The 16,631-nt window shown below is 38.8% G+C and overlaps 2 protein-coding genes across 12 annotated transcripts in view; one reads left to right on the forward strand and one right to left on the reverse strand.

Moving 5' to 3' along the window:
* The window catches only part of Atg10 (autophagy related 10), a 302,604-nt gene extending 301,624 nt beyond the window's left edge, over positions 1–980 (forward strand). For all 11 annotated transcript variants that reach the window (XM_048800224.1, XM_048800232.1, XM_048800226.1 and 8 more), the window contains one exon: positions 1–980. This exon is cut by the window's left edge. The gene's annotated coding sequence lies outside the window, so the exon portion shown is untranslated.
* Positions 981–14,558: 13,578 nt separating this feature from the next.
* On the reverse strand, positions 14,559–16,613 carry Rps23 (ribosomal protein S23). The gene is made up of 4 exons (XM_015497862.2): positions 16,458–16,613; positions 15,875–16,034; positions 14,889–15,009; positions 14,559–14,751 (listed from the first exon to the last, which is right to left on the reverse strand). The coding sequence occupies exons 1-4, from the start codon at positions 16,459–16,461 to the stop codon at positions 14,605–14,607; spliced, it is 432 nt and encodes a 143-aa protein (XP_015353348.1). The 5' UTR covers positions 16,462–16,613; the 3' UTR covers positions 14,559–14,604.
* Between the last annotated feature and the right edge of the window lie 18 nt (positions 16,614–16,631).

The raw sequence follows: 16,631 nt of genomic DNA on the forward strand, positions 1-16,631 counted from the left end.
ATATATATATATATATATATATATATATATATATATATATGCCAAATTATGTACTTGTCTGGAAATACTAGTTATCCTTTGGGCCAAGGTAGTTTTGTTTTAAATTAAAAACAAAACAAAACCTTTTTATTCGCTGATTGATGAAGACCTGAAACTTCATCAGAGGCAATACAAATTCTGAAGACTGCATATAGATTTTGGAGACTTCCTTCCCCAGATAGATCCATCTCCTTAGGCAACTTCATTTTCAGAAATGTTTTTTTTAAATTTCTTGATTGATAAAAATTTACCTTTTTTAAAATGCAGCTGTACTAACAGATTGTTACCCCATCAATAATTAAACATTAGAAGTGGGAAGGCATGGGAAAATGGAGGAACTTTGGGCAAAAGGGAGGGAGAGTATGGAGGGTGCTTGGGGGCAGGAAAGATGGTGGAATGAGATGGTCATCATTACCCTAGGTACACATATGCTGCACATATGCTGTGTCCCTACATTGTGTACAACCAGAGAAATTCAAAGTTGTGCTGCAATTGTGTCAATAAATCAAGATGCATTCTGTTATCATATATGCCTAATTAAAATAAATTAATTAATTAGGAAATCTTTTGTTTCCTCAAAGAGACAAAATTCTTTCTCGGTGGTAAAAGAATTTTTTCTCTCCATTTCCTCTCCAGCTAATATAACGCAAAGCACCTTCAGTGGAGAATAAGGCTGATTTTGTGTAGCTTTGGAAAATTTGCTTTGTGTTTTGAGTCCTCAGTTTCCTCATTTGTACATCGGGGAAAATCACTTACTTGTCCTTTGAGGCCTACTTGAACTGTTGGGTCTGCAGAAGTTCTGAGAACTAGACCCAGTCTGCTTAGCTGCTAACTGAGTGACTTGAGCCAATTTCCTTCATCTCCTTTGTTGTTGTTGTTGTTTTTGTTGTTTTTTACTATTTCTCTAAAATAAAGACCACATGTCTATCTTGCTTACCTGACAAGGGCATAGAGAAAATCAAATAATATATAAATCTGAATGTGTTTCATACTCAACACAATGCTACAGGGAATAAGCATTGATAAAGGATAACATCCTTGCTCCTCCTGGTTCCTGACCAGAAATGCTTTCTTCTCCACATCTCTCCATGGGTTCCCAGCCTGGTCCATGTGTTCACCTTTTCCACATGAAAAATCAGCCTCTACCTCAGAGCAAAGCCTGTCCAAGGAAGGGACATGACCTTTGTCCTTGGAAAGACCCACAGAGCACTCCTAGGCACATTCCCACCCTGCTGAGTTGTTTATCTACAAATAACAGGAGAGATCTGCTATGCCAGGTGTCCCTGACTGACTCAGGCTAGGTGGGGATCCATAGCAACCCCCTAGCAGCCACCAATCAGCATGAGACAGGGAAATACCTGGGATGCCAGATGACCCTCCCAGTAGTTTATGGTAGTTGATAACATGTTGGGAAACCATGTAGTTCAGCACAAACACCCCTCATGGCCTAAACCAATCAGTTCAAACGAAACCCCCTCTTGTAGTAACCAATCACCTTTACCCAACTTGTTCCCGCCAGTGAATGTGCTAATCATGTTTTAGAGTTGTTATTTGATTTTCCCGCGGTGTGTGATGATTTGCTAAGAGATGCTATGACGTATGTGGGGGTCCCTGCCTTCTCCAAAGAATGTATAAAACTGCTGCAAACCCTGGGCTTGGGGCCTCTGAGCGTCACCAGTTGCTGTGTGTGTGCGGAGGACCGAGGTAGCTTGCAATAAACACCTCTTTGCTGCTTACATCGATCTTGGGTCTCTGGTGGTCTTTTGGGGGTCCGGAATTCGAGCATAACACACAAAGCCATCTTGGACACCACAGCAGCCTCCACTGATAGTTCTCTTCATTGCTCACAGCACTTCGTCATTAGAAGCTGTTACTCATTTCTCCTTTTCTCTGATCTCCCTCTGGCTTGTGGTGGATAGTAGGCAATTTAAGACAACCACTGTTTTTGGTGTGCTCTGCGCATGTGCAGAAGAATGGCCTCTCTGAGTGGATTCGGAAAGGTAGGTCCTGGGAAGGAGTTGGAGAGCACTTTGACCAGCAGAAGGAGCACAGACCGTGTGGATCAGTGAGTACTAGGCAGTTAAAAAAACAAAATTACCCCCTCCTCCCAACAAAAAGCTGACTAAAATTAAGAGAAAAAAAGACCAAAACTGTTTTTTTAAATATACATTTCTCTCATGATAGGTTTGTTTTTATTCATACCCCTGGAAATGGAGTTCTGCATTGTTCAAAACCAGTCCTTATGTTAATCAGAGAGCTGATCCTGTGAAGTTTTAAATTTAGGAATAAAGTTTGATCAAAGTATTGCATCTGAATCATATAAAATCTCTTAGGGATATTTATCAAGCTCCTGTTATATGCTAAGCCCTAAGTGGGGTTCCAGGGATAGCAGCTGAGGGACATAACCCTGGCTCGTGCACAGTCTAGGGCCTGGGGTTGTGGCTTAATGGTAGAGCAGTTGCCTAGCACATGGGAGGCACTAGGTTTGATCCTCAGCACCACATAAAAATAAATAAATAGATATAATAAAGGTGGTGTGTCCATCTACAACTCAAAAAAAAAAAAAAAAAAAAAAAAAAAAAAAAAAAAAAAAANNTTAAAAAAAAAAAAAAAAAAAAAAAGCCCAGTCCAGTGGGGGAGATGACAAGACAGAGATTCAAGGATAGGGTGCCTGCTATGACCCAGGTGTGGGAATCTGTGCAAGTGTGCCAAGGAATGCTTTGCAGAAAAAGGATGAGTGGACTCTTGAAGCACTTAGGAGGCCGCAAGGTTGAGAGTAGAGGAAAACCCTCAAAGGTAAACATGGGGAATGAAGAATGAAGCTGGCTGGCAGTTCTGGGGTCAGCTCTGGGAAGGCCTTCCTGCCACTCTGAGAATTTGTACATGGCCTAAAGACTACAAAGAGCCATTTAGGGAATTTGAATAGACAAGTTAAAGTATAACATTTTTATTTTAGAAAAACCTGTATTTTAAAAATACTGCTGCATGTAATGAACTAATCATACATAGATTCATCAGTTTGTTTTGCAACACTATACTGGCCACATGACTTAGAAGACAAAGAAGCACAGGACGGGTTGGGTGTATGGCAAGGACACTTTTCAGTTTTTATCCAGTTCCTTTCAAAAGAAAACCAGTAAGTGTCCTGAAATCCTTGAGTCCTGGCTCACTCTGTTACCTGAAGTCACTTCACCTGAGCCTCTGTTTTCTTATGTATTAAATGTAAGGAGGCATATTAGATAGGGAAACTCAGTTTGTTAGTTTATGACCAGTATTTTTCTAATGAAGAATACATAAAAAAGAAAATATCAAAGTTTATTGCACAAAGAGTATTTTTTTTTTTTTGAAACTTGATTTCAACCACAGTCATTCATAACTTGATGGGACTATGTTCTGAGAAATACAAACCTAGGGGCTGGGGTTGTGGCTCAGTGGTAGAGTGCTCACCTAGCACACATGAGGCAGGCATTGGGTTCAAACCTCAGCACCACATAAAAATAAAACAAAGATATCCACTCACAATTAAAAAACAAATATTTAAAAAAAAGAAACACGAACCTAGAAGGTGTAGCCCCCTATACCTCTATGCTATATGGTACATTGTGGTACATACTGTCATATATTGATCTGTTGTGGACCAAAATGTCATTATGAAGCTTAACTGTATGTGCATGTGTGCACACATAGTCTGATACCACACATGAAATCTATCTGCATCTCTGTGGATGTGCATGCATGTGAGTGTGTCAGGGGGGGAGTGCTGGATTGTGATATTGACTGAACTTCTAGCTCCAAGTAAGAAAGTGAGAAACTGATGTGACTCCAATTTTTGAAAATAAATAAATAACAGAAGCTTCTACCTCAAGGCCTGTCCTAAGGAAGGGGAGTGACCTTTGTCCTTGGAAAAACCCACAGAGCCTTTCTAGGCATATACCTACCCTGCTGAGTTGTTTGTCTGCAAATAACAGGAGAGATCTGCAGCGCCAGGTGTCCCTAACTCAGTTAGGCTAGGTGAGGACCCATAGCAACCCCTTAGCAACCACCAATCAGCATGAGACAGGGAAAATACCTGGGATGCCAGATGACCCCCAGTAGTTTATGGTGGTTGATAACATGTTGGGAAATCATGTAGTTTAGCACGTACACCCCTCGTGGCTTAAACTAATCAATTCAAAGGAATCCCCCTCTAGTACTAACCAATCACCCCTACCCAACTTGTTCCTGCCAGTAAATGTGCTAATCAATGTTAAGAGTTGTTGTTTGATTTTCCCACAGTATAGAATGATTTGCTGTCTGATGTTGTGACAAATAGAGTATCCCCCCAAAACCTATAAAATCTCACTGAACAAAGGACCAGGACTCAATCCCTGGGACCACTGTGTCGGAAACGGTTGTGAGTCCAGGCTTGAGCTTGCAATAAAGACTCTTGTGTGATTGCATCGGATTCAGCTCCTGGAGGTCTATTGGGGTCCCACAAATCTGGCATTACAAAATATCTAATTTTTTTTTTTAATATTTATTTATTCTTTTTTAGTTCTCGGCGGACATAACATCTTTGTTTGTATGTGGTGCTGAGGATTGAACCAGGGCCGCACGCATGCCAGGCGAGCGTGCTACCGCTTGAGCCACATCCCCAGCCCCAAGATCTAAAATTAATGGATAAATAAGCTACTTTCCAATTCTAAGATTCCATGACTCCCTCTTTAAACTGCTGACCAGCAAATTACTAAGGGTTTTTCTAGAAGGAGCTAGAAGTGTTTAACTATTCTTGTGCTCCTGGCACTGGGCTACTTTCATAGGCATAGAGATCTCTAAGGTACTCCTCAATGCTTTTGTAGAGATTGTGTATAAAAGTATTTTTACATTCTTTTTACCTTTGGTAGTGTTCTTTAAAGCTACTGAAAGCAACCATGATGGCAAGCCTTTGCTTTAACATTTGTGTTGTCAGTGGCGACATCTAGTGGTCTGTTGCAAGTATCTTGTATTCTAGATGTTTATTGTTGAAAGGGATTTTAGAGATCACTAAGTTTCAGTTTCTAAATTATTAAAAATGAACTAATAACTCACATATATTTTTCCATTCAAATAATTACACATGATGATAAATAAAACATAACTTTGTGGTGCTTTCTTGGATTACTTAGAAACATTTTAAATATCTAGAACTCAATATTTATGAGGCAGATAAGTTAACAGATCATAATTCAGTAAGTCTACAGTTTTTGGTGCATAATTATTTAAAGGTGTACAGGCATTTTCATGATTCCTGGTACTTAATTGTGCTCAATAAATCCTTGTCGAATGTTTGAATATGTAGGTGATCACTGAGCCCAGGGGAAGAATCCTAGGGATGTGGGACTTAAAGGAATGAAAGGAATCTGGTTAGAGACTAGAAGGCCAAGAATATTTAAGTTGGGGGTAATGGCAGACTGAGAAGGGAACCATGAGTAGGATCCAATAGGGCCTTCTTGAAGGGTTTTAACTATAAAGGAGACTAGGAGGAGCTGTTATTAGAGAACTCATTTGGAACTGGTATATTGGGTGGATTATAAGGCAAAGAAACTGGAAAAAGGTCAGGCCATGCCAAAGTGAATAGTTCCTATCACAGAATGGTGACAGAGGAAAAAAAGAAATATTAGACATTTTGAAGTTGGAACTTGACACTCAAAGGTGTGGAGTACCATGTTCTGGTCCTTGAAATATGTAGAGGAAAGGGAAGACCCTTTTTATTTTTTAGATCTAAACTGGTAGTTTGCTCAGGCATAGACTGGCTCCACAGTCCCCTTTCTTTAGATATCAGGAACTGAACTTGCTTCCTTATTTTGGGAAGTGCCACCTGCCCTATCCTCTGAGATGATTTCTTTCTTCCAACACCAGAAGTGGAGTGAGATGTAGTCTATACAACCTCCTCCTCCAATAGGTTCAGGTAAAGAATAACCAGGCCTTTTCTGCTTACCCATGGGGAAGATGGCTAAATTAAATATACTTCATAGCAGTTAAAGGGTAATAAATTCCAATTTCCATGCATCAAAATGGGCAGGTGAATTAAAACAAAAAAATAAAATTAGATATCAACTACATGCTGTGGTTTGAATGTGTCTCCCCACAAATATATATACAGTGGAAGCTTAATCTCCAGCCTTAAGAAGTGAGACCTTTAAGAGATGAGTAGTCTCGAGAGAGCTCTGCCCTCACGAGTGGATTAGTGCTGTCATCTTGGGAGAGGGCTTTTTTATAAAAAGATGAGTTTGGCCTGCTTTTGCTCACTTGCTCTCTCCCATGTGATGCTTTCCATCATGTTTTAATGCAACAAGAAGGCCCTCACCATATGATGATCTCTTGACATTGGACTTCCAGCTTCCAGAACCATAAACCTCTAAATTTCTGTTCATGATAAATTACCCACTATGTGGTATTCTGTTACAGCAGCACAAAACTCACTAAGATACTATGTGTGCAACTTGAAATTATTTATACACAAAATGTACTAATACTGCATGTTTTCTACATGTATATATACCATATTTGTGTAAAAAATATGTAAAGTGGTCTGAAGAAAGCCCTCCAAACTTGTAACAGTGATTACCTCTGAGAGTAGAGAGTGGGAAGTTGGATTGGAAGTGATCAAAGACAATTTAAGGCTGGATATGATGGTGCAAGTCTTAATCCCAGCAACTCTGGAGTCAAAGGGGAATTGCAATTCTAGGCCAGCCTCAGCAACTTAATGAGGACCTAAGCAACTTAGCAAGACCCTATTTCAAAATGTAAAACAAAAAGGGCTGGGAGTGTAGCCTGGTGACAAAGTACCCCTGGGTTCAAGCCCCAGTACAAAGAAAAGAAAGAAAAAAAAAAGGATAACTGCAGTTAAAATTTTAATGTATTTTTTGTGCTAGTTTAAATATTAAATTAAGATCATTCTATGTATGGTTTTATATCCTGATTTTTTCTCATTTAACATAATATCTGGAACATTTACCACATCATCCAATGTTGTTTGAAAATCTAATTTAAAATGACAAGGATTTCTTCAATATCAGAATGTACAAAATAACTCTCCTATTTGACATTTGTTTGTTCTTAATTCTCACTGTTCGCTTAACACTTTCTGCATGGTCAAAGGCATTCTAGGGATATGGTGATCATGGGGACAGACAGAACCCCTTCCCCCAGGGCTATGAGAATGTAACTCACTGAAAATTGTGTGCAGAACCAAGTACTTCCATTTTTGTTTAAGTTACATGGTTACTAAGGAAATTAACAAATCCAAGGATATGGAATCATGTTGCTATATCGTTCATCAGTAAGGCTATGCCAGTTTATTTTCCTAACAGTCTTTTACCATTTCCCTAAATCTTGGAAAAATTTTTTCTTTGCTTTTATTACTAAATGAACATTTTTCTCATCTTGCTAAAATTTGCGTGGATTCTTGATTGTTTCTTTCCAACATGTTGTATTTCTCAGCGTGCTAGGTTCAGTTTTCTGTTTTTTTGGTGTCACTTGAATGTCCCCACATCTCCATTTTGCTCAAATCAGACCTGATGGTTCATGTAACTGGTTCTAGTATAACCAGGGTGTTGTGGCACTTAATTAGAATTTGTATGCAATTTTCCAAAATTATTATGAAATATTTCAAACACTCATAAAAATAGAAAAAAATAGTACAATGAACCCTTACATTCCTATAATTGGGAGTCAATGACAAGATTTTGTCACATTTGTTCATTTAACCCTTTTCTTATTGCTTTATTTCCTCAAATACTTTAAAGCAAATCATAGGCATTTGTGGAAGCCAATGAGCCAGTCACCAGCTGATCCTGGGCTGTTGGCAAAAGACAAGCCTGGGAAATATTCCTTGCCAAAACGCAAGGATATGTGAACAGCTTTGACACTTGGCTCTGACACCAAGTTTTCAGATATTCCAGTACAACAGGCTTCCTGGGTGCAGTAGGACAGCCACAGGATGTTGCTAACACTGTAACTTTATAGTGCACAGAGAAACCTCTTGATAACTCACAAGCCTTGAACAATTTGCAGAGCTTCTGTAGTTAAACTTCCTGATCATGAGACCCTATATAATAAACATGTGGAGCTAGTTATGGGTCACTGTCCTTGTTTTACCTGGTCCCAGTTTTACTTAAAATGTCTCTGTTTTTCTTAATCTTCCATTGACCCTCCTTGTGATCTTTTGCTGTTGCTGTGCAGGTCATGGCAGGCATTATGTCATTATGTCATAGGTCCAGACTGAACATATGATTTGCTCTGTTCATCAATTTTTTATTCCATTTTTGGATGTTGAAAGCAACTTTGGGTTTTTGTCCTCTGCTTTTATTCCTGAGGGTGAACTTTATACCCTTTCTGATGCTACATTTACCAGTGTCTTCGGGCAACTTTAAGATGACCATAATTAGTACAAAGCAGGATGGAAATGTGCATTTGCAGACTCTGTGGACTGTATCATTGCTGTGGTTCGATATGGTTTGTCCCCCAGAGGTTCTTGTGCTGGATAGTTGGTTCCCAGTGTGGTAGTATTGAGATGGTGGAAACTTTAAGCCACGAAGCCTAGTGGGAAGTAATTATGTCATAGGTATTGTGTGTAGTGGGGACTCAACCACTCCCAGAACTGTAGTTCCAAAAGCAGGTAGAGGGCCTCAAGGCATTCGTGGGATTCTGAAGACTATAGGTTCTTTACAAACTTGCAGGAAGGATTCAAGCATGTCACACAGAACAACAAGCATGAGTTTATTTGGGGAGATGAGATAAGAGAGGGAAGTATACAGTGTAGGCCAGGGTGGCCCAGATTATCTCCATAAGGAATAGTGCATTTTTCATGGTGTGGGAGGGAAGATACTTGTTAAGGGGTTTGAAACTAGCTGAATTTAGAAGTCCAATCTCCTCTGAAATGGCGAAAACTTCAAAGTCTCATTCTCTTTTAATGTAGTAGGGAAGGCTCTATCAACTAGGGAGCTAAATCCTTTGAATCCTGTTTTTGAGTCCTGGAACCTTTGATCAGTATAAAGGTCATAAAAGTACCCCACTTCAGGTTAACTTGTGTTCTTATTGGCAGGGAGAAATCTTTGGGCCTTCATTTCTCCTGCAGATAACATGTTGTTTGCTGAAAATGTGGCACATCCTATTGACTTAGGACATGACAGGGCCACAGGTAGATTGCTTTTTAAAAGAAAGTCTGTGGGGGTCAGCAAATAGGCCCAGTCTATTAGCCCCTTAACCTTATGTTCCCACTGCTCACTTCTGTTACTTATCAATGGGGCCTCTGCCTTTATGAATGGATTAATGCTATCTCATGGGGAGTGGTTCAGGACTCTTGAGACTGCTTTAGTTCCTGCAGAATGGGTTGCTATAAGTGAGCCTTGCAACTCCCTAAATCTCTCTTTTGCATTCACTCCTACCATTGTTTTGCTATCCAGCATGAGGCCCTTGCCAGAGGTGAGCAGATGCCAGCATCATGCTCTCAAATCTCCAGAATTGTGTGCTAAATAAACCACATTTCTTTATAAATTACCCAACCTCAGGTATTTTGTCATAGCAGTGAAAATCAGGCTAAGACAATCCACAGAATCACCATATTGGGGATATTTCTTAAACAATGTCAAACCATAGATAACTTCCCTTGATTGTTTTCAGCTGTGATTAAAATGGAAAATTATAAATATGCTCACTGTTGTACAGATTCAAAACATAAGCTGATTTCTTGGGTAGGATCCCCTCTGAAAAATAAAAAAAAAAATGTTGTGTGTTTATACATAACACCAAGTAATCAGAAAAATTCTGCATACAGTTTCAGAAGGTCCCTAGATCCTTGAAAATCCATCTATGGAACCAAGCCTAGATCAAGAATCCTAGCCAAATGAGTTCCAATTCACAATAGCTTTCTTTCAGTATTTAACACACAGAGACACACACATATACACCATGGGCAAGAGGAAGAGGGTTTAGTGATAGGGGGAGATGCACCTATTATAAACATAATGTATAAAATGCAGAAAGAACAAAATCAATTATTAGGTACTGGATGTAAGAACCTAAAGATATTTATAACCTGTTAGGAACCTGAGGAAAGGGAAAGTAGTCATTCTTGTGTGTGCATGCATGTGTCTCATGGGCGTGCACGCGCATACACACACACAGAGAACAACCCAAAGCTGTCAAACTATTTAGGAAAAAAATCTTTATTATAAATGAATTCATAAAGCTGTTGGAGAAAAAAAGATGATGAAACAATCTGTTTCATGTCTGTTTCCAAAGCGTTAATGGACAAAACATGTTTCAACAAGTGACAGTTCTAACTATCCTCAGTTGTGACTGAAATAAAGCTTTAAAACATGGCTTACCCTGTTCACTATTTTACAGACTTAAACATTAGCTGGCTGCTAAGAGGTAAAGCAGCACCATAATATATTAATTAGCATATGAATTTTGAAAATTTGGGCATGCTGCCTCTATCCTACACTTTTAACTCAGCCAAATATCATATATCCCCCCATGATGTTTATAATTAACCACAGTGAGTTTTGGAAAGGTAGCTTTAAATAACGGCAATTCCTCCTTCACTGGGAATAGATTAGAAAACAGAATCATGTCCATATCTTATTGCCACAAATAGATTAAGTAGTAAAGCACCTGTCCACAGTGCTGGTACTCCACTAGATGATCCCAAGGGTTTGGTTCTCTTTGGCATCGCCTTGTCTGGGAAGCAGAATGCATTGGAGGAAGGGATTTGAGATGGTGCTCATGCCTGGCTGAATGAGGGATATGTGTTTTTAAAGATACACATTACATATTAAAGGCTTAAGAGACTTTCTGAATGAGGTGGTGACTATGTGTGCATGTTTGGAAATACTGGTTATCTGTTGTTTCCTCCAAATGTATCCACTCTAAAAAAATTATTTTCTCCTATCAGACAACCAGTTTATGATTACAAACATTTAACTGTCAAAAGTTTACATGCTTTGTTCTAGAGTTCCTGTGGTGACATTACCATGGCAATTAATAAGCTTAAAAATCCACTTTTCTTGCTCATAAACTCACAAAGCATCACTTTACCAAGTAAGAAAAGGGATTGTGCTAGAAACCAGAAACGTTTAGCAAAACCTGGAAGATAATCTTCCCAACTACATTTTCAGAATTATGTAAATTAATAGTTGAAGGATGTATTCAAACAAATTTTATAGGTTTAAATACAGATTATATATATAGTTGTTAGTTAAAATATTATGGTAATATGGTAATTTATGATCTTGGTTTCTTTTCTTGACTTTGTACAAAGCCAATAAAGAAACGTTACCTACTTCGGCAACCTTCAAACATATTCAGGAATATTATAAACAACATGACCAGTGTGATCAAATCCTGCAACTAAACATTTTTTCAAGAATGAAATACAGGAATTTAATATACACATTCATACTCGTATATATGTCAAATTAGAAATGTCTCTCAGCTGTGTCAAAAAATAAAAGAAAAAAGCCACATATATCTGAAACATTGTGTAATGGCATTTCAATTTTTTTCCAGAACATCACTAACTGAAGCATTTCAATACTTCCATATAAACACACCTATAAAAAATTACTAATCACATTATAACACCATTCTTCCCTTCACAAGACACAAAACAGAAGCTTATATGCCTGAGTTGACTACTATTAAGTAGCTACTGTTAAGGCAGTGTTTATTGTTTTGCAATAGGATGACATTCTGACTGGAACAATTTCAGTTAGAGAACAAACTATTGTTCTGATCTCAGCTATCCTGATTATTTGGGCGATTAATTTTAAAATCTTAAGAGCTACCTTCTTTGGGCTTCTAATTTGTAAGATGAGGTGGCTGGATAAGATCAATGGTTCCTACAAGTGGGGAAAATCAGGGGATTGCTACCTAAGAATTACCTGAGTTTGTCAGAAGACAGATTCTCCTTAGAGCACCTTCAAGATAGATTGTTTTCCCAGAAAATTGATATTTGTAATCTAACACAAATGGCTTACGGAATTCTATGTTCCCTGGATCTGAGAACCTTAGGAGTAAGTGATCTCCGAGTTCTTTCTGCTCTAACAATTTCTTATTTATTTGAACTTTGCTGGGCAAACAGAACTAATACAGATTAACTACCTGTTCACAACTTATATGTATAGGAACAAATTATATAACACACACACATATACATACACAATAAACGTTGCAAAAATTGTGCCACTCAGCTTTCCCAAATGATAACATCTTTCATAACCAGAAAATATTCACAATCAGAAAATTGATATCAATACAACACTACTAAGTAGACTTTACTTACAGTTCATCAATTTTTAAATACTTTTATTTATTTTGGTGTGTAGTACTATGAAATTTCATCACAAGCATTGATTTCTGTAAACTCCAAATAAACTCCCTTGCCTGACCCTGTCTCCCCCCACCCTTTTTGGTTTTGGGTACAGAGGACTGAACCCAAGGGCTTCAACCACTGAGCCACATCCCCCATGCTTTTATTGTTTTGTAACAAGTTTGTTCCTTTTTATGGCTAAATAGTATTTAACTTATGGTATACCAGTTTAACTGCTAACTGAAGGATACTGAAGTTGTTCCCACTTCTTGGCTATCACAAATAAAGCTGCCATAAACATTTGTGCACAGGATACTGTATGTGCATATATTTTAACTTGTGTGATAACTACTCAGGAGTACAATGGCCAATGACTGGTTCATGGTAAATATGCTCAACTTCATGTGAAACTGCCCAACTTTTCTGAAGTGACTGTATTACTTTTTATTTCCTTCAAAAATGAGATCCAGTTACCCCACATTCTAATACTTGGTTCTGTATTTTTAATTTTAGCCCTTTTGATAGGTGTATAGTGATATACACCTGTCATGTATATATTTCATTGGGGTTTTAATTTTCGTTTTCTGGATAAGCTTATCTTTCCATGTTTATCTCTTTTGAGAAGAGATCTTTTGTAATGGGATTGTTTCATTACTTTTGAATTGACAAAAGTTCTTATTACTATTGAATGTGATTAGAAGATATTCTAATTTAAAGTTCTGATTTAAAGTTTCGTGATTTACATTCAGATATGTGATCCATTTTGAGTTACTTTTTCTATGTATGAAGTGTAGGTTGAGAGTTTTACTGTTTCCAAAATCAAAGTTTGCATCATTTATTGAAAAGACTATCCTTCCTTCATTGGTTTTGTTTAAAAACAAAATCAATTAAACATACTTTTGTATACCTATTTTGGACTTTCTATTTCATTTATCTGGTCTCACGCCTCTTCCAGTTTTTATTACTAGAGCTATAAATAAAACTTTAAAATCAGGTCTGTGATTGTTTCACTTTCATTTTAACAACCTTAGTTTCTTTTCCATATAAATTTTAGAATGTTTTCCTATATGAAGAAAGCTGCTTGGCTTTTGCTTAAATTTTTTGTCCCTGTTAAGTACCTCATTCCTCTCACCCTAGGCCCAGGCTTCCTGTTGAAGAAGTGCCTTGTCACCAGGTGGTGGAGGGGCTACTGGGGCAGCAGAAGCAGAATTAAAGGGCAGTTTCAGAAGCTTTTGGGTTTGAAAGACCTATGTGGAAAAAGTCACAAATGTCAGCCATTGGTAATCCTTTAGCCAATACTGCCACTTTACCATGGGTCAAGAATCACTCTGGGGGAAGAAACCAAGACAGCTAGATTTTTTGTCCTTGTGCAAATACAGAATTTTTGATCAGGACAAGCACAAATATGCTGAGGCACCCTGTTGTCAGCAAGGTCAAAAATGGAAGATAACAATGAGTTGGGGAATCCATGCTGGGAGGATAGACAGAAACATACAGGATTTCCTATGCCTCCATAAGCTGCCTGATCTTGTTACCATGAGAGATCAAATTTATCCAAAGATCCTAAACATAACCCAAGGCTTAAGCAATGATCAAACAAATTAACCAACCACATTTATTAATGCAGTCAACAGGAGTCTTTTAGATCACTAATGTAATCTAGAAGGCTAACAGCCATGCCCTTTAAGGAAATTTCAAAAACAAAAATTCTGACAGAAGTTCCATGTACTCAACACTCACCTTCAACAGTTATGGAAAGGACACCCAAAAGACCAATTATGTGGCTTATGAGTCTTGCTTGTTCTTTGATAACCTTTCCCTCTATGCCTCAATTTGCCTGGCAGGTACTTCCATCAACTAAATCATTCCCACTTACACAGAATAACATAGATACGCAACAGAACAGGAAGCAACTTAGAATACCCATGGATCCCTGCTCAATGAACCCCGAGAACCGCTAAAATAGAATCTAGAAATTCAATCAGTTTAAAAAGTACTCTAGAGAAAAACTGTACATTTATTATAGGCTTAAGTAATTTCCTTTAATCCATGGAGAAAGGGAAACTGTTCTAGGTTACTAATCCCACTAACAAATGCTCAAATAATCATTCTTCCATTTCCTAAAACTGGTAAAGCACACAATGTAACTTGTGGTAGTAAGAGGGAGAAAATAAAATACAAAACATTTCTGGAATATGAAAATTTATTACTATTGTTTTCATCAGCAAAATTTATGATCTTGGTCTTTCCTTCTTGCCTTTGTATAGGGCCAAAAGGGAGACATTGGCTACTTTAACAACCTTGAAGCGGACTCCAGGAATGTCACCAACAGCATGACCTTTTCGACCAAATCCAGCAACTAGAACTTCATCATTTTCCTGAAAATAAATGAATAAGTTTACTTCTGATGTCAATGACAATCACAAAAGAAAATTCTCATTCGTTAGATAAAAAATGGGGGAGCCCATCTCCAAAACAGAAATCAAAAACAATTAAACTTATTTGAAACACTCACCTCAATAAAGTTCAGGCAACCATCATTGGGTACAAAAGCAGTGATTTTCTTGCCATTCTTGATCAGCTGGACCCTGACACACTTCCTGATGGCAGAATTTGGCTGTTTGGCTTCAACCCCTCTAAAATAAATAGTATGATAGAGTTAACTTTCTCCCGCTTTGGCAGTACTGGAGACTGGACCCAGGGGTGCTCTTCAACTGAGTCACATCCCCAAGCCTTTGATTTTTGGGATAGGGTCTCCCTAAGTTGCCAAGACTAGCCTCCAGTTTGTAACACTCCTGCCTCACAAGATTACAGGAGCTTGCTATCATGCCCCACTGAATGAACTGGCTTTTTGAAAAGTTACACATACAGTAAATACAGAACTAATCAGATTGTTTCATCTTTCCAATCCAGTCTAAATCCCTCAAATCCTGTAATTCCAAACAAGTTTTTTCTCAATCTTTTCACAGCATAAAAGGAAAAGCTGTAGTCCCTTCACAGTTGTAAAGATAATTAAAGAATTAGAGCTAGAAAGTCTCGCTTCAAATTATAACTATCACTAAATGTGACAATATAAAAAAAAAATCAACAATTAAAAAGTTAAAACCAAATACCGGCAAATCCACATGGCTCAATCTTTGCTGTATTTCCTCAGACAAGTCACTTCTATTTACCTCAGTTTTCTCAAGTAGAAGAATTATTTGATTACAATGATTGCCCACTTAATGGGTATCATTTCCTTGTAAAAGTTTCCACACAAAAGTGTTAATTTTATGTCCCCCATTTGTATCCTAACTCCTCCCAGACCAACGCTGGAATTAAAATCTTTTGTATTTAACACCCAAGCATTATGTTACCAACTTCAAAATTCCCCCTAAATGCCCCAACATGGCTACGTCAAAACCTAGAATCTTACTGCAGCTTTTTAAGACAATTCAACTAACGTACTTCTTTCTAGGGCGCAGAGTACAAGACTTAAAAGGAGCAACAGACTACACGTACACTTTTTCCAGCACAATTCCCTTTGCATGGGAAGCACCTCCAAAAGGGTTGGCCTTCAGGGCTGTGCCCAAATGGGCCTTCTTGTATTGTTTATCATGCCACTTTTGGTCCCGTCGGTGACTACGGAGCTTCCTGGCAGTACGAAGACCGCGACACTTGCCTAAAAATAAAAATCATTGTAATTCCTCCGCAAAACTACGACCACGTCATTTTGTACACCTTAGCCCCTTAACCCTCGCAGCATGTATCTTAGTCCCAGGGTCCATTCGACCTCAAAGTTCTCACGAACCAACTAAGGAGAGGACAAAGGAGCAACAGTGGGTGCATTTTTCCAAAAAGCGAGGCCTCGCGGTAATGCTCAGGGAGTAGCGTCAGCTACCCTGGATAACGCGAGCTCGGCGGCGCTTCGCCCGCATGGGCTTCTTCCGCGCCGGACCATGTGCCTGCGTAAACCGCGCTTCCCTGCCTCCCCGTTAGGCCTCCCCATTGGAACCCTATTCCTAGCTCTATCCCCCTGCGCCTGCCCGCTCCCAGACCCCAGATCCCGCTTGCGGGCCCTTTAGCCTAGCCACGCAAAGCTCACCCATCTTGTCGATGCCACGGGCCCGAGCGAAAGAGAGAAGCGACACAGGAAGGAGCCACAAACCACCGCGAGCAAGCCCCGCCCAATCAAGGACCCCACGCGGTGTCTATGCGGCGCCAGTCCCGAGGTCGGCGCCTCATTTGAAAAAGACGAATTTGCATCATTTTCCTGAGC

The sequence above is a fragment of the Marmota marmota genome, unplaced genomic scaffold, assembly GCF_001458135.2.
Source record: "Marmota marmota marmota unplaced genomic scaffold, marMar, whole genome shotgun sequence".
In the NCBI taxonomy this organism is placed as follows: domain Eukaryota; kingdom Metazoa; phylum Chordata; class Mammalia; order Rodentia; family Sciuridae; genus Marmota; species Marmota marmota.

Bases quoted from the DNA above. Each gene is read 5' to 3' on its own strand.
- Rps23 (XM_015497862.2), bottom strand. The intron at 15,010-15,874 runs GTACGTGTAGTC...TATTTATTTTAG, and splicing joins GGAATTGTGCTGGAAAAAGT to AGGGGTTGAAGCCAAACAGC. The intron at 14,752-14,888 runs GTGAGTGTTTCA...ATTTATTTTCAG, and splicing joins GTTGCCTGAACTTTATTGAG to GAAAATGATGAAGTTCTAGT.